The 21315-nt window shown below is 54.5% G+C and overlaps 7 protein-coding genes across 7 annotated transcripts; 2 read left to right on the plus strand and 5 right to left on the minus strand.

The window, feature by feature from the left end:
- Window positions 1-956: 956 nt before the first annotated feature.
- Window positions 957-3513, minus strand: SCP_0503240 (hypothetical protein; the record flags this gene model as incomplete). The annotated part of the gene is made up of 7 exons (XM_027758388.1): window positions 957-1124; window positions 1192-1625; window positions 1688-1943; window positions 2006-2376; window positions 2443-2606; window positions 2682-2996; window positions 3062-3513. 7 exons carry the CDS (start codon window positions 3511-3513, stop codon window positions 957-959), a joined length of 2160 nt encoding a protein of 719 aa, XP_027614189.1.
- A 745-nt stretch (window positions 3514-4258) lies between these two features.
- SCP_0503250 (hypothetical protein) lies at window positions 4259-4477 on the minus strand (the record flags this gene model as incomplete). The annotated part of the gene is made up of 1 exon (XM_027758389.1): window positions 4259-4477. The coding sequence occupies one exon, from the start codon at window positions 4475-4477 to the stop codon at window positions 4259-4261; it is 219 nt and encodes a 72-aa protein (XP_027614190.1).
- A 3259-nt stretch (window positions 4478-7736) lies between these two features.
- SCP_0503260 (hypothetical protein) lies at window positions 7737-8858 on the minus strand (the record flags this gene model as incomplete). The annotated part of the gene is made up of 4 exons (XM_027758390.1): window positions 7737-7841; window positions 7900-8016; window positions 8074-8257; window positions 8314-8858. 4 exons carry the CDS (start codon window positions 8856-8858, stop codon window positions 7737-7739), a joined length of 951 nt encoding a protein of 316 aa, XP_027614191.1.
- Window positions 8859-10573: 1715 nt separating this feature from the next.
- Window positions 10574-12952, plus strand: SCP_0503270 (FAD/NAD(P)-binding domain-containing protein; the record flags this gene model as incomplete). The annotated part of the gene is made up of 11 exons (XM_027758391.1): window positions 10574-10624; window positions 10720-10838; window positions 10899-10905; window positions 10970-11308; window positions 11370-11438; window positions 11502-11575; window positions 11670-11970; window positions 12117-12220; window positions 12279-12283; window positions 12346-12482; window positions 12554-12952. The coding sequence occupies 11 exons, from the start codon at window positions 10574-10576 to the stop codon at window positions 12950-12952; spliced, it is 1605 nt and encodes a 534-aa protein (XP_027614192.1).
- Window positions 12953-13721: 769 nt separating this feature from the next.
- SCP_0503280 (Beta-glucan synthesis-associated protein) lies at window positions 13722-16588 on the minus strand (the record flags this gene model as incomplete). Its single annotated transcript, XM_027758392.1, has 5 exons — window positions 13722-13815; window positions 13871-14015; window positions 14071-14098; window positions 14154-14981; window positions 15803-16588. 5 exons carry the CDS (start codon window positions 16586-16588, stop codon window positions 13722-13724), a joined length of 1881 nt encoding a protein of 626 aa, XP_027614193.1.
- A 767-nt stretch (window positions 16589-17355) lies between these two features.
- On the plus strand, window positions 17356-17694 carry SCP_0503290 (hypothetical protein; the record flags this gene model as incomplete). The annotated part of the gene is made up of 1 exon (XM_027758393.1): window positions 17356-17694. One exon carries the CDS (start codon window positions 17356-17358, stop codon window positions 17692-17694), a length of 339 nt encoding a protein of 112 aa, XP_027614194.1.
- Window positions 17695-19068: 1374 nt separating this feature from the next.
- SCP_0503300 (hypothetical protein) lies at window positions 19069-20406 on the minus strand (the record flags this gene model as incomplete). The annotated part of the gene is made up of 3 exons (XM_027758394.1): window positions 19069-19796; window positions 19860-20337; window positions 20398-20406. The coding sequence occupies 3 exons, from the start codon at window positions 20404-20406 to the stop codon at window positions 19069-19071; spliced, it is 1215 nt and encodes a 404-aa protein (XP_027614195.1).
- Window positions 20407-21315: the final 909 nt, after the last annotated feature.

Here is a 21315-nt window from a genome sequence, read left to right on the forward strand (position 1 = left end):
GGGACAAAGGAGCAGTATGCTACTGTAGGTCAGTAAAGTGAGAACTAAGTAAAAAGAGAGTAATCACCTCAGTCCCGGTGCGGTAGCAAACGAGTGACTGAGGTGCGTTGTACGAACGTCCGGCAGCAGTAGCTACGTGATTACGTAAGTATACCGGCAGCGTGAGCGCTAAACTATTCCGTCCATGTCGCAATGTATGTACTTACTCCAAGGAATTTACCACCTGCTGGCGTGGCTGACCTAAGCGGTTGCCCGATATGGCAACTCCGGCTGATCGCCCCTCGATCTCCTCGATCCCCAGCCCCCCCGTCCTCCCTCGGCCAACGAGAGACACCCCGCCATCGTCGTCGCACCGCGTCGCAGCACAAGCACCGGAATACGGTATGTACTTGTGGGCGGGCCAGCAGCGAGGGCGGCGGCGGCATCCTCTCGTTCATCGTCCTGCCACAAAGATCATCATGACGCTCCACCTCTCCATCGTTCACACCCTGCGGCGTCCTGTCCTCATTGCCAGTTGCAGCGTGTTCCCTCCCTCCAGGCTCACCCCTTTCGATGCCCCATGTCTTCCTCTGCTGCATCGCATTCGGTCCTCCATCATCCCTCATCGCTTGCGGTGCCCTTTTTGCCATCGCCCCCCATCACCGTCATCGTGCACTCCACGTCCTTTGCCGGGTGAGTTCTCATCTCCTTTCACGGGATGCAGCAGAGCATGAAGAGGACCCAATACAAAACAGCAAACATTTGTTTGGACAGTCGAGGTGTAGAGTAGTAGAGTACTAGCCTAGGTAGCAAAGTAGAGTACTGATTAATATTAGTTCTTCTATTTACCAGATCCTCGTGCAGCATTGAAGTGAGTGGACAATGAGATGCGGAGTCGAAGCCAGGTGGAAAAATATACCGTAATGTCGCAAGAGCACATCTCGAGCACGAGATGCCTGTCACCAGGGTGCCCACAGTCATCGGTGATGGCGGGATAGGCTCCCGTTCTTGCTCTTTCGCTCGACAAGCTCGCCCCTCCCTGCACGAGCACGATTGATGGCACCGAGCAGCGCCGTGTGTCCTTTCACGGCTTTGGGGTAAGCCTGGAGGAATGCAGCATCATCGCGCCTGAACCTTGCGCGCCGCTGCGAGCCATCGATCAACACCCGCCGGCGACTTGGATGATGGTGAGCACACAGACACTCACCTCACCAAGTACTCCTCTGCGATCACCCTGCATTGGTGATGCTTCAATGCAAAGCGGGGCTTGTTTGCGCCTGTCAACCATGCCTTCGGCCAGTCCTTCAGTGGGAGAACCCCTTGCTCGGGGATGCCAGTTTCCCAGAGCTCCACAATATCACGCCAAGACTCGGACTTTAGGCGTCGACCCTCGCGTGGTATTGGGACATTCAAGACGCACACATTTGGTGGCGGCAGTGAAGAGGGCCGTGCTCGTGTAGCAGCGATCAACGTTGGCATGGGTGCTTGATTGGGGAAGATCAGATGGTGCTCCATCCACACCAGATGAACAGCGGACGGCCTCGATGTCGCAATTGTTGATCGTGTCCTAGGAGAGACAGGGATGGGGATGGGCACAAGGGGGCACATGTATGGCGGGAATTGTTGTACAACCGAAGGGGACAGCTCTGATGCGGGGTCCAAAGGTGAGCATGTGCTACTTCCAGTTCAAGAAAGGGCCAGCACATACCCGACTGATCAGTGGGAGTAGACACCGCCGACTGTGACTGCCTGGCGAAGAATGTCGACATGGCAGTACTCACCGCGCTGCCCAGGTCCTGGCGTATCGACAGCAGACTCTCACGGAAGCATCCATCAGATATGGCGGACATGTCATCCTGAAGGAAGCTCAGTCCCTCCGCTCTCACTGCAGAATGAAGTGTGTCTGCATGACTTTCTTCGTACATATACAGCTCGTCAAGTAGATATCTGTTCAACATATCGCACTGTGCAGGGCGATGTCAGTCTCTGCTGAATGACGCTACATGTGCCATGCACAAAGACTCACATGCTCCCCTTTCGCCCATCTGCCCCACCACCGTACCCTTGCCAGGGTCCAGCGATCACCCGGCGCAGCAAACATGAAGCGATACTGTGTACCACCATGTCGGAAGCAGTGTGTCGTGAACTCACCGCGGACCAGCTGGGCTACACCGGCTTCCTTTGTAAACTCATTCAGCCACTGCTGAATCGTATCGTGCGAGACTGGCAGGTGAGGCTGAATCATGCCATTTGTGCTGATAGTCGGAAACAGGTAGTCGTCATCATGTAGCGGCCGGCCATAATGAAAGGCCTCCAGGTACTGGATCCAAGCGGGGAGATGACGGTATGCATTTGCGGATGGAAGCGTGGGCTGGTCATAGATGTGATAAGTGTTGCCTTGAAGTTGGCGCACTCGAGCAATCAGAAAATCGCGCAGCAGCCCTCAAAAGCAGATCGGCTCACCCTGGAGGTCATGTTCGACGGACCCGCTTCTATCCTTCAGATTCTTTCTCCGCCAGCCCTTCCGGTCAACGAGCTCCAACTTGAAGAATGGTTTGCTGGATGAATTGGGGCCCTGCGCATTCAGGATGTAGTGTTTGCACTTCAAGGCCACTGTCTCAAAGTTTCTGATGACAGATGGAGCATGTGCAGTGTGAGCGCAATGTAAGGAAGCCTACGCCATGACTGGGAGAAGTACATACCTCGACCAGATTGTCCATCCCGTAGTTGCAAATGCCCTGAACAACAGGTGCTTGGTTGTGACGTGCCGGCTCTCCACGTCCACGGGTGGTATGTGCACACTGATCTCTGGACACACACTCTCAGACCACTTGATAACCTGGTCGAGATACTCATATTGCATCGCCGCCGAGTGAGTTCGCTCACCACCATCCGCACCATATTTGTTATTGACCGCATCGAGTATATTTTGCACTTCGGCGCACATTACCGGATTGCCAGCCCAGCGCTGAGCGTGTTCGTCAAAGTGCCATCTTCCTCGATAGACATCGCCATCACTGCAAGATGTCCAAGACTTGTGGTGAGTGGAAGCAATCTGACAGCATGCATGGTGTGTACATACAGTTCCTCCCAATATTTCTTGATAGCAGCATGTGCCCTGGTGGCAGTCGACGTGCCCAGTCCTTCATGAAGGCACTTGAAAGTGATGTACAGTGCCAGTGCATCTCCCGAGCACTTCTTCAGGTGGCCAGTGAACGCCAGCCTGAATTCCGGGTCGACACCGACTGCACCTTCGGCCGAATCCCTGACTGCCTGCACGTGTGATATGTCGACGTCCTGGCCTTCCGATGGCCCGTACTCGGCTGCCCATTTTCGCATGCGAGTGACCGTTCCATCGTAGTTCCTGCGGGTGCTCTGAGCATGCTTGAACTGTCTTTTTCCAGCTTCCTTTGTCTCTTGGAGAGTGTCGAGACTCCTCACCACAGCCGTGGATGCTTTCTTAGAACGTCTCTGCTTTGGTGGTGTCGCCTTCGTACCTGCGATTACCGCCTTCGAGGCCTTGGTCCTCCCCATCGCTGGGCTGAAGTCAATAAGCAGAGAAGGAGGTGAGGACAGAGCTCATAACCACTCCCTTGTCCACCCGAGACCCTTTCAGATAGGATTGGCATTTGCATATTTGCTTCCACGATCGTGAACACCAGTGAGATCTGGTTTCAGATTTGAAGGGTTTTTGCATTCGGTACGTCACACGTCAAACCGAAAAGACATACGAGGCAACATATATTGCTTTTAATGTATTATTTACCTATTTCTTCGGTCCGGGGGGAGCACTGGCTTGGTGCAAGCCATGACGGTGACCATGATCCTGACAACACTGTGAGTGTGAGTCCGTGAGTGTGAGTCCGTGAGTGTGAGTCCGTGAGTGTGAGTTCGTGAGTGTGAGTCTGTGATCATGCAGGCTGCATGGGCAGCGGTGGGCTCACCTTGTCAAAAGGTCATTATTTACTGTACGGGGCACTCACGGGCCTGTCCCCATCTGCATGAACCTCCCGAGCCTCCTGCTCCTGTGGTGACACCATGAACGGGCTCACAAGCCTGTTCCCATCTGTATGAACCCCCTGCATCTCCTGCACCTGTGGAGACTCCACAACCTGGCTCATCCTCCGAGTAGCAACGTGATGTTGTTGTCATTCTCATACGTGGGTGGGGGCGGCACCGCAATGACACTGTCCTTGACATGGCCCGTGCATGCATGCTCTGGTCTGGGTGAGCACGGAGGTGTATGTAGTTAGAGACATGCAGTTCCACGATATAAATGCTACACTGAAGCAGCCCTGAGTGCAGCGGCAGATGATCGCAGTTGAGAGGGCCTCACCGGGAAGTACATGGCAGTAGCACTCCACATGCAGACGGAGGTTGTGCGCTCGGAGAAGATGAACTGCATGAGCACGGTGAAGATGAAGGCGACATCTACAAAGAGGGATGCGGAGGAGGAGTTGAATGCGGGAGCACCGTTGTCATCATTGGACTTCTCCATGGGGCTGGGGGAAGGTGCTGGAGTTCATGTGCCGGACGAGGAGTGCCCAGGCGACAATAACGCCCGTGTTGAGTGCGAGCTGGAGTGCAAACTTCATGAGCATTGTCGAATGCAGCCCGCTGAATGTGGGGACACTCTTAGGTGCAAGGAATGAAACGAAGCTATGCTTGCCTGTAGAGGTCGCGGAAGACTCCGAACTACACCGCCAACTTGCACACACATGGAAACCATGTGATGCGCTTATGCCACACACCTATTCTTCCGATATCTCTTTGTTCTCCAAATGATGTTGCATTCAGATGTCATCGTATCTCAGCTCACAGTGGGGACAGATACATATCCCCACAATGTGGGCTTGCTGTGTTGAACCCGGCTGGTAGCCCATATCATAGGATGTTCTTATTCCACATGTATTGAACTTGTCAGCAGCCTTGTTCTGGCTCTCATCAAATTGCATAAAATAGGAAATAAATTATATTGATGCACTATGAAAACATGCGGGGCTAATCTACGGGGTGCAAACGTGATATCAATTGTTTGCACTGTCCCGCACTCTTCTACTCCTGCCACGTCCTGACTCCCACTTGCACCACCGAAGGGAACAGTGCAGGTCCATTGCCTACATGTTCCGTATCCCACTTCCGGCTTCCACACCTCACTCTGCCACAGTCCACGTAGTACACTGTGAGCAGCGCAGTCACGATACAAGTGAACACCGCACCGTGCACACCACTCTCCGACATCGAGTACTCAAGTGCCACAAGCAGAATGTCCTAGACGAGCTGCCCCAACGCGAGTACTGCAAAGCTTGCTATGTTGATTGCGCAGTTTCACAGTAAAAGCACAAGGAGAACCGGAAAGTGTGGCTTGATCTCCTCCATGCACGCCACGTACACACCAGACCAGCGCATTGTTCTCTGCTTGAGGTTCATTAGTTGTACAGGCAGGAGGTTCAGTGAGAGCAGCATACCTTATAGAGAGTACATGAATGGTGCCAGCACAGACATACTTACTCTTCACACAGGCTAAGTGAGATTTGCAGCAGCTATCTGCACGTTGAAGTTGTAGAGGCCCCAGGAGGGTGCGGGGCACCTGAAAGTTAGTGACAGGTGCATGAGCGAGAGTTGTGTACAGTGGGAAATGACTTACCGTGCAATGACACTTAAGCAAGTACAAAATCAGGTCTCTTACGAGCCGTATACTGTGCCACAGAGAGTTTCTGTAAGATGGTCAGTCAGCAGCATGAGTTTCAAGTGGGATCAGACCTACACAGCCACCAGTTACTATACCGCATTGGTTGCTATGAGCATTGAGCATGGAGAGTCAGTCGTGCAGCAATATCGGCAAGGACAGGTATGGGGGCCACCTTCAAACCAACATGCTAAAGGACGTACCATATCCCTTCCATGGTAAACTGTAAATGTACATTTGAGGCCTAAAGTATGAAAGTCAACATCCTTGCATCCACGATGGGGCCTTGAGGGAGGAGTTAAGATGTGCAGCATCAAGTTCGGGTTTAAGTTCAGTTTAAGTTGTGGTGTTGGCTTGCGGTGACAGTCTATCACGAGGTGTGACAGTTGAAAGCCTTGAAGCTTGAAGGCGCAAAGTCACGTTGGCCATGGATATGTTGTTGCGAGAGACTTCAGTACATCAGAGCAGGCTGGAGGCCATGTTGTAACGAGATGGGTGTTATGACAATCAGATGTTGAGTTCCACACAAACAATGCATTGCAACCATGCACACTCAACGTGATTGCTTATCTCAGCCAATATTTGGGGCGCGATCTCATTTGAAGCTCTGCGCACGTTGGCGGTGTAGAAGGTGATGGTGGGCATTCGTTCAATTTGGAAGTGAACGAGGCACCGGAGGGAGTTCTTGCAGGACCGCCAGCATACAGTCTGTCTGCTGGGTGCCTCTCAGGAAATGTGGGCCAAGATCGGGGTGCAGCACCGGGTCCAGGCAGCTTCGGAGCTGACCATGTTGAGGGGTGTCATGTGCAGAGGCAGCGAGGTTGATAGGGAAGGCAGTGCAGGCAGAGGAGGGTCCTTAACAGCATTAGTAATGTAGCCATCGCAGCACTTGAGAAGCCAGAGCAAAGAAAATTGCAATCAGACGGATTTTCGGCAGAGCCTTGGTGGAGGACATAGGACTCCTTCAACTCCACCAGGCCTGCAAGCATCCAACACAGGAGAAACAGGGGAGAGACGGCCTCAGAGACTTACTCACCAAGAAATCTGCTTGCAGACAATCCCAACAGATTCAAGTTGAGGCCGCATGGGAGATGTTAAGCATGGAGACACCAACGCTCACGTGACAGACACGTAAACACGACACGTAAACACGACATGTAAACAAGACGCGTACCGCAGCTGGATTCATGTATCCATGCATTGATGTTGAAGGTGTGCGGATTAGCAATCCGGCATCTACGGAAAGGTCCGGGAAAGGTCCGTAGGGTTAGGATTAGTAAGGACAATGTCTCGAGAATGGTCTGGTAGTTTCTAGTCTTTTAGTTTACAGTATATAAGGAGCTGAACAGGCTCCTAGGTAGCTAACTAATTTCTATCCTCTTCTACTCGTAGCCCGAGGCGCAGTTGCTTACAATTGAATGCCACCAAAGTAGACATGCGCGCTCTCCTTGGAGTACGTGTGATGTGCTCGAATGCGTTGGGCCGTTAGCTTTGGATGGTTTGGTGGAAAAAGTAGAGAAAAGTGGAATATGGCAGGGGAAAGTAGCAGCGTACTTTAATTTACCCTATGCGAGTAAATTTTGTAAAATTCTGGGCCCGTGCGTGAGAGATTAGTAAATTTCGGGCGGCATGAGGCAGCAGGTGGCAGCACAAACAACCGGTTTGAATTAAATTGAACGTCACTCGAAGTACAACTGACTGCACCAACTCCGAGGTGCTACTGATATCTGTACAGTAAAATACAGCGAATACACAAGGGATATAGTCTGGGTGCATATATGCACACACCCCAATACATCTTTCCGTCGGTGTCAATCGCCGCTGACGGGGCGTTCGTTGACTACGCCGACTTCGTGATCGCGCTGGGCGGGGGGCAAGACGATCGACACTGCCAGGCCGCCGCGGACATGCTCACACTGCTCCCGACGACCGCCTCGACAGACGCGCCGAGCTCCACATGCGCGGACACTTTTGGCCGGCTCTTATGCATGCACGCACGGCACCGCTAGGTGAGTCGAGGGATGCTCGATCTTTTTTGGGAGGATCCTGTCGATTGCTGAGTGCGCATTTATTTCGGACTGAGACCTGTTGTGTGATGAGATGGGACGGAGGGGTAAATTACAGAATTGCCAGTATAAAATACAATACCGATATATCCGATCCGTGGAACGTCCTACGTCAACCAACGTCCTACGTCAACATCCATGCCCGTGCCCAAGGATGGCACCTACAGCAAACGGGATAAACATCCCCAGCACGATCAAGAGTGTCCGAATCTTCGTGCCCAGACCATCAGAGGAGCCCCGCACGGGCTGGACGATGGTCGCGACGTACAAGAACGTGCCTCCCTGCGAGACACTTTAGCTCAGAAGTTGGAGCTTCCAAAGTCGCACGTGGGTACTTACAGAATGAGCAACACGATCCCGGGCCAGCGGCCTTCGCTGTGCACGCCGAGGAACGAGAGGAACACGAACGACACGAGCACCCCGACGGGCGTCGCCGCGCTGAACACCGCCAGGTGCATCTTGCACTGTGCACGGGGGAGCGCTGTGGCCAAGAGCGATGTAGTCAGGGCCAACGCAGTCAGAGCTGCACATACCAATCAGCCCACACGCGCGACAGAGGGGCCAGACAGAGTCGCGTACCCTTCGACAAACACTACGAGTGAGAGCCACGAGGGCACCGCCGAGACGTTCGCGCCGGACGAAAGCGCGGATGCCCCGAGCGCAAGCCCGTCTGTGAGCGCATGGAGGACGAGCCCGAGCGTGAGCGGGTACGCGTGCGCGATGCTCGACGCGCCTCCAGGCGATTTCGCCACCCTGGCTGCGGTCCCACTCGATGTCGATGCCCTCCGTGTGCTGTGCTGCAGTCCCACTTGATGTCGATGCCCTCCGTGCACTCGAGCTCGCCCAGCTCGACTGCCGCAGTTGTATGGTGATTGGGTGAAGAACTCGCGTACAGCCCGATGTAACAGACTCGAAGGATGGAGGAAATAGTGTGGGGTGTCCAGGAGGGATGCAGAACTGTGCTGCATGGGACAGACAGGCAAGGACTGGCCTAATAGATCATACGCGGCATACGCGGAGTGACTGAGAGGAGAAACGGTCGAACAGAGAGAACGCCCGTCATTGTCCAAGGCGGGGGGATGGTTTAGGTAAGCCCGGCCTGCCGCCTGGCCGCGATCGGCCATTTATCGCGTTTACGGTGCCGGGGTAAATAAAGGGGAAAAAACAAACTTCAACATGAAAAGGATCAGAGATCGAGTCCATACCATTCGGCGGATGACTTGACTGACTGATGATTTTTACTGTGCACATTTCCTACTGGTTCTACATAGTACACGGCGGCCATTCCTGGCATGGAAATGGCTGCAATCATCAAGTGTCAGACACCCGAAGAACCACACAATGCACGACGATTTGTGTCCTCGTTAGTGACTCCATAATGTATAAAAATTAGCTGCAGGCCCAGCTTCAACGCTTCAAAGTTCAATTGCAAGATGATGCTCAGAAGAGGCACTCGTACAAGGATCTGAGATCTCGATCGTGGTCGGTAACGGTATACCTGAATGATTCGGCTTGTCTCCTTGAGCTTTCTGTCTCCATATGTTTCTTCTGAATGAGTCGCCGCTTGTCCTTCATCCCAGGTTTTATTACAAACCTATTAAATCCAAGGTGAGAAGCACTCTTATTCAGAATTCACAAAGACCAGCAACGGTGTTAGCCCACCGTACGCCAAGGTATACGGCGATTCAAGGCCAACAATTGAAAAAATGACTGCGCCCGATGGTACACATTGTATAAGTACTAGCGCACGTTGAGTGATTGCGCTAAATCGTGTTCTAACTGTCGATGTTAGTGCTCACGCACATGGCGAACGCGACTAAGATCGATTCCAAGCACCACCGAACGTACGACGGTCAGTTTGTACAAAAAATAAATCCCGGGCGCACGGAATTTTTGGCAGGGAAAACAACTCCCCCGCGCACGAAATGTGTTCCGCGCACTTTTCGGAGAGATCCTCCAGGGAAATCTCCCGGAAAGGAATATGAGCCTGCGGCAATGATGGTGAAATCCCTCGGCATCCAAATTAGGTCTATCCAACCTCACGCCTACCGCCATCCACGGATGAGCAGGACACTCCGTAGGCTGTTGCTCTCAGCGCGCTTGGCGAGGTGGATTTTATGAATAATTTCTTTCTGACTGGAATGATAGTATTAAGGTAATAAATACACATGTACTGCCAAATGTGAGGAAACCATCCTCTAAGGGGAGGTCACTGTCGTGTATGACATGCAAAGCTTTGGAAACGTTGAGCAGAAGGGGCGGGAGGCCTCGGCGGCGGCGGGACATGCTCGACAAACGGTGGGAAGAGCGCCGGGCACTCCCCGAGGGTTCCGGCAGCTGCTTGAGCGCCGAAGTTTAAAAAGTGCGCGGGGTTTATTTTTTGTACGAAGTGACCGTCATACGAAGACGACATATCGTGACTGATCCTTCGGGAGAACACATTGGCAGTTCTCGGGGTCGTAGCGGCATGCTCAGTCACGTACGTATAGTACGAGCCATCTGTGCTCTGTACATGTTTTGACTGCACACCGCGCATATACGATGCAATACTCTCACAATATTACTGCAAGAGCGTTCAAGGCTGTGCGGCCGCACATCGTTTCTCACTGCATCATTCCGCGGCATCACTAAATCTTCCACAAAGAAATGTTCATATCAGAGTGGCTAGGCTTCTAGGTGTCCACGATACGGTTGACAGAAAGGCGATCGATGGTCGGGTCGGAAGCGTCCCGCGAACGCCACGAGTTCCGCGAGCCTCTGTAAAAAGGGCCTAGCAATTCCAAGATGCGACCCACTTTTGACATACCCACTCTTTTCACTAGTCTCACGATCTAAAGGGATGAAGGTCGCTATCGTTGGTTCTGGTGTGTCTGGTCTTGCCGCCACTTGGGTGCGTTAATTCCTGCCCTCCCAAGGAACAGCTGAATTTGAATTACTTTCCGTATACTCGTCTCGTCTCGTTGGGACGCCGGTCGTCCTGGATAGCTGCTGAACGAGTACACACACCACGAAGTGCATCTATACGAGGCAGGCTCACGTCCCGGTGGTCATGTCAACACGGCAACATTCGTCCAGCCTGGAAAGGAACCCGCAAGAGTGGATACGTGAGCACAATAACTTGACTTACTGTAGGTCGTTGGAAGCTCATTTCCGTGACCCGCCAGCGCATTCGTGTGTCTCAGCCATCCTCGCCATTTTATAGAGAGAGATCCGCTGAACTTCTCGCAATTTCCAGATTGTTTTCAACCCGATCATGTACCCTAATTTCGTGCGCTTCCTTCAGCAATATCCGTCGCTACGTGAACGCATCATCTCCACTCTTATGTCCTTCACGGTGACACGAGACGGGGGTGCATTTATGTGGGCCAGCAGCTGCCTTCGGTCATTCTTCTGTCAGTCTTTCCGAGTGTTCGACCCGCGAATGTGGCGTATGTTATATGACATCGTCCGTTTCAACGCCTGTGCACCGAAACTCCTCATGGAGCCCGAGCCCATAGATAGGGACGAAATAACCGTTGGAGAGTACATACGGCGGGAAGGCTACTCAGACTTTTTCAAAGACAACTATCTTATCGTGAGCCGCAGTTTGTCGTTTCTGTTCAGTGTCTTGATGGACTGAAGTTATGCATACATAGCCACTGACCGCCGCCATTTGGAGTACCCCGCCAGACAAATGCGCACTTGACTTTCCCGCTCGCACTCTCGTGGGTCCTACTTATATCCCGGATCAACGCGTGTAAGGTTCAATATGACCCTCTCAATTACAGATCCGATTCTTTCAAAATCATCATCTCTTGTCTATCACAAAGCAGGCAACTTGGTTTACCTTCGAAGGCGGAAGGTAAGCACCGCCCTTTGATCCGCCATCGGATCAGTGCATTGACAGGCGCTCACCCTGTCTTTCGGCCACCTTGACTCACTTCTGCCTGATACAGCCGGATGTATGTTGATCACATCCTCTCCTCCCTACCTGCTGCGCACTTCCATCTCTCCACGCCCGTGCGCTCCGTGAGCTCCGTTCCGTCGGACCGCACAGAGTCAGGATCGCCATATCAGGTAGAGCTCACAACGGCCGCTGGCGAGCGCGTCTTGTACGACCACGTCATCCTTGCTTGTCACTCGAACGAATCACTTCAGATCCTCCGTAATGGCGGCGGCGTGACCGCTGATGAGGAACGGATATTGGGCTCCGTTGAGTGGACGCCAAACAAGGTCGTCTTGCATTGCGATGAGAGGGTAAGTTTGGTTTCACTGTGTATGATGAGCGCGTGCGCCCAGCATCCATGCCCATTGCACACCTGCGTTTGTGGTGTGTTTCAAGCAATAGATGGGTGCCGGGCGTCCGTTCTAACTCGTTGATGCGACTCTGACTGTTTCTACAGTTTATGCCGCCGCGTCGCGACTTGTGGTCATGTTGGAACTACCTGACCAAGCCAGGGGCAGATAGCCCTGGGCAGGGGAAGCCGAACGCCACCAATGTATCTATGTACGTATACTTTGGACCCTCCCACCTGCCGTGCCTCGCTGATCGTGTCTCTACACAGCACATGTGTGTATTGAATACCTCATCACACGTCTCGAGAAATTGCCGCTTACCAGCAATTTCTCCAGTCTGGATGAATGTACTGCAGCGTCTCCCGATGGAGCGCCACGGGCTCGTCCTCGTTACAGTCAACCCGCCATTCGAACCCGACCCCGCAAAGGTCGTAGGCCAGTTCAGCTTCGACCATCCAGTACTGAGCACCAAGGTCAGTCTCCGCCATGCAGCGCCCCCGCGCGTACTGACCATCGCACCCACCGCTATGCATTCCCACGACAGACCATCCGCGCCCAACAAGAGATCCCCTCGATCCAGCGGACGCGCGGCATCTCCTACGCGGGCGGGTGGATGAACTACGGCTTCCACGAGGACGGGTTCACCGCGGGCCTGCGCGCCGCGTCTGCGCTGCTCACGGGCGCTCACGCGGACGCCTCCAAGACGAAGGGCCGCGCGCCGTTCCCGATCGTCGACGCGGACGCGCTGCAGGCACACAGGCCCGTGTGGTACGCGGGCGTGCTCGACGCGGTGGAGACGGTCGGCCTGCGCGGGGTGGTGGGCACGCTCTTCTGCTGGCTCCTCGGCGCCGCGCGGCCGATCGCCGGCGCGCTGGGCGTCGAAGGTGTGAAGGTGGTGAACGCTGAGCTGCGGAGGGACGCTGCGAGGGGGGTCGTGGGTTGATACGCTCGTTCCCTCGTTCCCGTCCGGACATTGGGTCTATAGATGATGATAGATTCTATACCCATGGAACTCACATAACTTAATTTATGCGTTCAACTCTCAGACGACGGACAACCGCCGCATGCTTGCTGCGTGCACATTCTGGCGACTAGTATGCACCCAATTCACTCGATTCCGCGCGCGCGTGTGGTAGTAGTACATGTAAAAAGTTTTTTCGTGACGTGTGCATGCCTCCGTCCCCGGAATGAAGCGGATGTACGTGCAACAGCACGAAGACAACGTTCTTCCGCTAACACGAACGCGGCACATTTGTATCATGAACACTACCTACGCAACAAACAGCCAATAGAAACCAATAAAAAGACACCAGCGTCCACGACACACCATTTTGGTACAACTAGACAAGGGGGGTTGGGGTGCGGATACAAGAACGGGGAGTACAAGAACGGGGGTTCGGGGTACATGGATGGGGGAATACCGGGCACGCATAGGGTAAGGCAGCGGGGTGAGGCACGGAAGGGGTACAAGTCTGGTGTGGACCGCAGCGCCAGCGCGTACTAGATGAAGAGTATATCGTAGCTTCGAAAAGAGAACTGTCCGGATGGTGAATGTGCGTTTGTGCTTGTCCGCGTGTGCATGTGCGTCGTGGGTAGTCATACAAGTCAGGGAGGGCGGGCACTTAGATGTGGAGTGCGGTAGATGAGTGCTGGTCGGTGCACGACCCGCCCGCGGCACGGCGAGAGGGGGAAAGCGGCGTCGGGGCCGCCCCTCAGCTACAGCCGTTGTATTTGGAGTTCAGCGGGAACTGGTAGCCCGCCTGCGCCCAGGTCGTAAGGTTCGGGTTCGTGTACGCGTTCAGATGTCTAGAGGAGCACAGAATGAATGAGCTGTTCAGCACGGTAGAAGAAAGGGCCACACCGTTCGATGTAGTCCGCAGTGGGGTACCGCGGCGGGTCGCAAGTGAGCCCATTCGAGACGTCCGAGCGCTGGTATACCCGCACGTAATCTATGAACATCTGTGAGGGGAACACCAAGTGCTCGAAGTCCTGCGCCTCGAAGGATGCTGCCGACAGAGACGTCAGCGACGCCAACCGCAGCAAGAAGCGAACATCACTCACGCGCCATTCCCAGGTTGAGCACCATATACTGCGATATGGGGGTAAGCGACGAGCAAGCACACAATGCAGACAGAATGGCGTACCATCGGCTCCTCAGGAATGAGGCGCCCGCTAATCTGTGTGATGCTGTCCGGGCCGAGGGTCGCGGGCGTGACCTTCCACGTCTGCTGCCCGTCCGCAAACCACGTTATGTACCCTGCCTCGCGGTTGTCTGGATTAGAGTACCACTCGTACGCATACTTCGCATACCCGGCATCATTGTAGTTGCTCCCGTTGATATACGTTACCGCGGACACCGCCTGCTGGTAGATCCCGCCCTTGTAGCTGTTGAAGAACGTGCCCGTCTCGTTGTATATCGGCGTCGACGTCGAGTCGTTCGCAAACTCGTACTGGGAGTTGTACGGCGCGACCTGCATGCTCTGCGATGCCTCCGCCCTGAACCCGACCGGGTCAATTTGCGCCTCGATGACGTCTACCTCAGGCACACCGCGCCCGACGTTCACAGACGGACCCGGGTGGTCGCTCCCAGGGCACGAGCACGCCGACAGTTTCTGTCCAGGTTGGTAGCTGATCGGCCCGCCCCCTGGTCCGCCCGTCGCCGCCGCCGCGGGCACCCCCGACTGGCTCGTCTGGTTCGGGAACGTGCCGACGTCGCACGCCGCATACGTGTACGGCCACATCCCCTCCGTCGTCGCCCCGTACCCCGCCCGCCCGAGGTTCCCCATCGTCCACGCCGCCGGCCAGAACCCCGGCGCGGTCGGCGCCCCCGGCAGCGATATCGACATCTCGATGTACCCCGTCGTGAAGCAGATCTTGTTCCACGACTGCAGCATCCCGCTCCGGAAGTTCTTGCTGTGGTTCTCCACCTCGCTAATCGTGATCACCAGTTTCCCGTTCGCCGTCGTGATCGCCTGAAGCGTGCGTGCGTCAGCGAGAATCGGAGGGAACACTCGAACCAAAATTAGGAAAATGCCGAAAGCACCAGGTACAAAGATCCAAATGTTCCAAAGCAAATCCAAAGCCAGACGAGAACACAGCAAAGCAGGAAATAATCAACTGCCTGTTCCCACAAAACTGCGGCCCTCAGCAGCTCCAAGAGTCGTCTGTCACCAAGTGCCACTACCGTGTGAAGCAGCACGGCCCGTGCTCAGCTAGACGTCCGATAAAGCGCACAACGCGTAGCCTGCTGTTGAGAATGCCCGAATGCGGGATGATAGCGCATGCTTTGCCGAGAGTCATTGGAACACTGCGGGCAAAGAACGGAAAATGTCGAGCGCCCGTGATCAGAGAAGCATGACGAAATCAAAAGCCGCAAAACTCGACAACGTCAGAAAGGTCTGAGACGACACATCGTCCTCAGTTCGGCGGATACCGCGTAAACCACAAAACTCCGGACGTGCGACACAATAGGTGGCGACAAGGTGCCTCAGCGAAAGCCGCGATAAGTGCTGCGACGTGCATCCCCAATAGAATATTCCTCGCGAAGCGTGCCCAAGACACTTCGAGAATGGAGGTACGGTCTGTGCTCGCGCGATACTCCAATGGGGCCAGACATTTGGGAAGCAGATAGGAAGCGTATAGATGTCAAAAGCAAAAGCATAGCTGACCGCACTCTGCACCTCGGAAGGCGTCATGCCACGCGCCCAGATTGGCTGAGTCCCACCCTTCCTCCAACGCCCCGCCATCGACAGGGGCAGAAAAACGAAAAAAAAAGAAATTCACAAGCACTCACATCTGGAGAATACCATTCGAGATCGGCCGTGGGCCAATAGTCGAGGTCCACCGCTTCCCAGTACGGGTCATCGCCGGGCCAAAACGTGCGCCCGTCCGTCTCGAACTCGTCGCTGAACATGAGGCTGTACGTCGACCCGTCCGAGGCGACGTGCGAGTACGCATCCCGGGGCGTGTCCTTGTCGATCAGCGTCGGCAGGCCCGGCAGGTTAGGAATCTGGCCGGACGAGTTGATCCCGCCGATGTTGAACCCGGGCGTGTATGGCGGGGGATATGCGTAGTACCTGATGATGGGGTACCCCGCGAAGAGCGTGAGCAGCGCGAGCACGGTGATCGTGAGCGCGGAGAGATTCAGCCAGCCGCGTGCGGAGAAGATGGTGCATGTGCGCGCCTCCTTGGCGTCGCGGACAGGGTCTGGATCGTGGAGAGGGTCGTCGACGTCCGAGTCTTTGTTGTCCCAGAGGTAGGGGTACGGCGCCACGGAGGCGGACATCAAATGGCTATTGGTCTTGTCCCCGGTGGTGACGGATGCCTCTGAGGGTGCGGCGCTGAAGCGAGACGCACCGTTGGTGACCGAGGATGGGTTATATGAGTATGGGCCATAGCCACCGCCGATTGCGCCTGTTGCGACGCTGTACGCGGTGTCGGAACGTTGAGATACGAAGTTGTTTGGTGGGATCGGCTGAGGGGCAGAGGGGTCGCGGTGGTTGTTGTGGTTGGATTGAGAAGGGTGGTGGGCGGCGTGAGGCTGAGTAGAGCGGGAAGAGGAGCGAGGAGAGACTTGCATCTGCGGGCTCTGTGGGATGGCGGCGTAGAGGTCAGAGGGAGGAGGAGGAGCGCCTCTGCGCAAGGTGGGCATGGCGGGAGGGAGCGGAAGTTTCTCGTGCCAAGCAGGCTCACCCAGGCGCGCCAGTCACATGCCCGTTGTGGTCATTCCTTCCTTTTCCGGCCAGCTGTCCCCGCTCTTGTCCAGTCTGCCACCTCTCAGCTTTTCCTGCTCGCGTGCACCATGCATCATCTTCCTCTCGTTGTCCACGATACTTCTTGGCCGCATTCTCTGCAGCGGTCAGGTGGTCGTCGACCATGCGATACTCTTCTGGTCCGGCTTCGAGTCGCCGAGACTGCTCGCTGTTCTAGAATAGAGCTCTTTCTTGGCTGGGTCGGACAAGAACTTTGTTTGCTTTGCTTCTCTTAGGCGCTATTCTGCATCCTTGCTTTTCTTACTGGAGCTTGCTGGGCCGAACGGTCTCAAGATCGCACCTGCGGTGAAGTGAGCAATCCTGCACTGTCGGTGTGATCACGTTGTAGGCATTTACTACGGCCTTTTACAGGGAGCGTTGTGTATGAGATGCCGAGGTGAACCTGCGTTCCCGCACTTCTCTCACTCATACGTCGTGCTTGCGAACCGTGTGTCCAGCGTGGACACCTGACAACACTGTCACACGACAGTGTGTATGTTCCTGCAATGGCTGATAGCAAACACGCCAATCCCGCAGCACTGATGTGTGGCGGGCTTATTCGCTGCGACGAGGAGCTCGAAGACCGACCTGACTGATGAAACTTCGAATGAAGCTGTTAGGCTCTACCATCCCGGCGTGGCAAGACACGTGTCTGTTGAAGAGATTGGTCGGAGGTCCTGGCGATACGCATCAGACACAGCGAAGCTCCGCCCTTGCAGGTTCCATCATACAAATGTCTTTGAGTTCTCCATCAATCGTGCCTCGGGACGTCACGCTCCCGAACATATGTTTCATACCAGTTGATACAACATGTAAACCTCTACCTATGTTGGATTGGTCTTTGTCATATCTGCTGCATGTTGCTTTTCAGTCCTTTAGCCTCAGCTACTTGCTTGTCCTTGCGTGTGCAGGTTCCATCAGACAAATGTCTTGAGTTCTCTATTGATTGTACCTTCGTGGGATGTTGCACCCCCAGATATCTATCATCCATTTCCTCATACACCCATCCATATTTGCTGCCATGCAAACCTGACCCCAGAGTTCCTATACACCATTCTTGGCGTTGCCACACTATAATTACTTACATTTGAATGGACATACCTTTACTGCAGAGTGTTGTTGTGCATGTTTTCTGCCAGGCTACAGTATCTCCAGGGATAGTTTCCTGATGCGGAAGATCGTACAACATCCAGGTGCTACGAATTGTATGTAATGATACGCACTCAGCCAATGCAGCACCAAACACCTGCATATGTCTGGACTAGCCTGAGCTCCCGATAATAGATGGGCGAAATGTTTGGATGTCCCTGGGCTGTGGTGGTCACCGCGCTTGGCCGGTGACCGACCCGTGGTACCTTCCCACGCGCGGGCCGGTGCCCCTCGGTATATGCCGCTGGTGACCTTAACACGCCGTGTATGCCGTGCCGCCCGTTCAGGCAGTAGATGCCGGATCCAGCAACAGTTGCCAATCTCAATTCGCCGCCAGCCGCCTCTCTGCACGCGTGGCGCGTTCACGCGTCGGTCGTCGCTGCATCGCGTGGCGCACGGTGTGCAGTGCCATGTCGTCGCGGCCCCTTCGCGAAACCGAGACCGAGAAAGAACGCGAGGCGCCAAGTCCGACGACGAGCTCGCCGCTCGCTGTCGGCTGGCATGCCGCGCGGTGCCTGCGTGATGCCCTCCGACCGCCCAACTCAAACTACTCGGACGTGCTTTCACCACGCGCCAGGTCCACCGCCCGAGATGCGGTGGGCCTTGCACATCGAGCGCGCAGCAGCAGCAGCAGCAGCAACACTGCACTTGCTTGCGTGTGCGGCATTCTTGCACGCCCGAACTTTGAGTTGCGGTGTATACACCGACTACCTGTCTACCGCGCGCGCGGCATGCCGACCCGTCAATGTGGTGACATGCACAAAATATATTTTGTATTGACCTGCCCCCCCCAGCACATACAGTCAACATGATCGTGAATCTCAGGGTGGGTGTGGCCTGCAAATTGTAAATCCGCAACAAGTTTCCATGCGGGGTTCAAACAGCGGTAGACCGCAAGGACACGATGACGATGGCAATGATGCAGTGGAGCTGGCAGCACTACTGAGTGGGTGCATCTGCTCCTCTCGGTCATGCAAAACCAAAAATTCTGGGCCCTCATTGAGGTTTCCAAAACATGTACATTAAATTGTGTTTCATATACACAGGTGAAGCAGTACCATAAATTAGGACATGGAGCCATCAGTACCATATAGCATGAAGCGACAAGAAGACAAAGACTGAAAAATTAACCAGAATATGAAGTTGGCTTCACGTCGCACTACGGATAGTGTGTCGCAACTTGGAGCACCTCGCAGTGACCCGCACCCCCATGCTTGGTGAGGTAGTCAGCAAATGAGCGCGCCCTGTAGTGGCCATACTTCTCGTTGAAGAACCGAAGCACCAGCTGGATCGACCAGCGCGGCTTCTGCAAAAGCTCCGTGATGGGGTCAATGATCTTTTTGCGGTGCCCGCCTTCGGTCTTGAGTCCCGCATCATTGAGACACCAGCAGTTGCCCCACTTCTCTGTCAGTTCACGCACTGAGATATGTCCACCGAGCCCATCCATCCACTCTGTCCAGACATCCACGATCGCATTCACCAGCTGGTACTGATAGCATGGAAGAAGCTCACCCTGCTTCCAAACCCATGGCTCATGCTTCTGGAAGACGACTTCACCATACTTCTGCCGGAGCTCATCCCGCCTGGCCGAGCGCGGATCTGCACGAGCGGGTGCCACAGAAGGTGCTACCATCCCCAACACTGATGGCAGTGCAGGCACAGCAGCAACATGGCGACTGGAGCCATCCAACATGGCAGTTGAGTCGGACGATGCTGCACTGTTCGCTACTGCACTGACTGATGTGGAGACCGAAGGCACTGCGGAAGTGCTTACAGGCCCGTCACCGCCGTGGAAGTTGATTGTGATGACTGGCGGGGCTGCTGCTGCAGGCACTGGTGCAGGGGCTGTCACCGGGGCCGCCAGACTTTGCTTGGGAGGCACGAAAGCTGTCATTGACAATCACATTGTTGTCAGCACTGCACGTGTGATGACGGAAAACCGGTGCATACTTATCTTGGACCTTCGAGTGGACCTGGAGTTCAGGAGCATGCCGATGATGCCCTCCATCTTGAGAATTCGCTCCGACATGTCGGACATCTGCCTGTTGCTCTCTTCGTGCTGCCTCTTTTGCTCCATGAGCACATCGGTGGTGGCACCACGCAGGCTGCATATCAGGTGCTCAGGGAGATTCTGATAGGCCATGCGGGCCTGCTCCTCGGCTTCCCGGATGGCGGGCATTGCCTGGCTGGCGAAGGTATGAAAGGCGGGAGTGTTGAAGGGTGCAAATGCAAACACGGGGGCAGAGGGCTGCATTGTGCACAGGATCGCCGCGTCCTGCAGCAGCACCCGGCGCAACCACAGCATGAGCCGGAGGAAGTGGCAAAGGGCGTAGTCCTGAGCCAACAGGTTGTCTTGAATGCGTGTCTTGAGGGCAGCCTGCTCTTGCTCGATCCACGGGAACACTTGTGCGAGGAATTCGGATGGTGGCTTTGTCAATCGTGTGGGTTTGTCAGCACTCCGAGGCATGCACGCAGCATGGCCACTCACCGAGAGCATTGCGCGGGAGTAAATACATTTCAGGCTTGCGGTGTTACGCGGCAGCGAAACACGAGCGTCAAGTCAAGTCGTCACAAGACAAGGTCTTAGTCTAAGACACAAGTCCGTTTAAGAGACACTTCTGGTGATGTCTTTGCACTGAAGGTCGATCAGAGTTTGTTCTTATGACTCGCAGTAGCTGTCTGCTACTAATGGTCAATCTCAGTCAAAGGTAAGTGAAAAGCTGGTTTAATGGTAACCAGGTCGAGATGGGGATCCAGCTCGACGAGGTCGTCTACTTATACAAAAGGTATCCGCAGTACTACGCAGTAATACGGGATCGTTCATTGGCTAGATAAGGTGAAACAATGTCTGGGCAAGGTAATAGCGAGGAAGTAATATGTATGAGAAAGCTGAGTAAGATCGTGAGAGATAATCAGTACTAATGGGGATAACAAGTTGTGTATCAGAACGAGGTAAAGATGAGGCATACATGCACGTCTTGCATGTGTGAAAAGAAGAAGGTCCGGAGTTGGATCCAGTGTAACCCTAGACTAGGGGTTCTGGGCATCTGGTAGAGAATCGGAGGTTGCGCTCCAATGAGTCACGTGTTGGATCACGTGGTCTGGTAAAGTAAAGGGAACGAAGAAAGGAAAAAGAAAAGACGTGCCATAACTGAGGAGCATTGTAACATCAGCTCCTGTCTAACGTTTCTTGTCCCACAAGAAATATTGTAGTCTTCATCATTGTGGGGGGCAGTCCTGAACATAATGATCACCTCCACATCTGTAGCATGTCCGCCGGCCGGTTTGTGGTCCTTGTTCATGCGTACATCCATAGGGATGACTACGATGTGAAGAAGTTGATGCGTGTGAGAAGGAGGGTCGCAATAGTGGAGATTGACCAGTAGGTACATGTGAACGAGGAGGG

This window comes from Sparassis crispa, assembly GCF_003851025.1.
Source record: "Sparassis crispa DNA, contig_000004F, whole genome shotgun sequence".
Lineage (NCBI taxonomy): Eukaryota > Fungi > Basidiomycota > Agaricomycetes > Polyporales > Sparassidaceae > Sparassis > Sparassis crispa.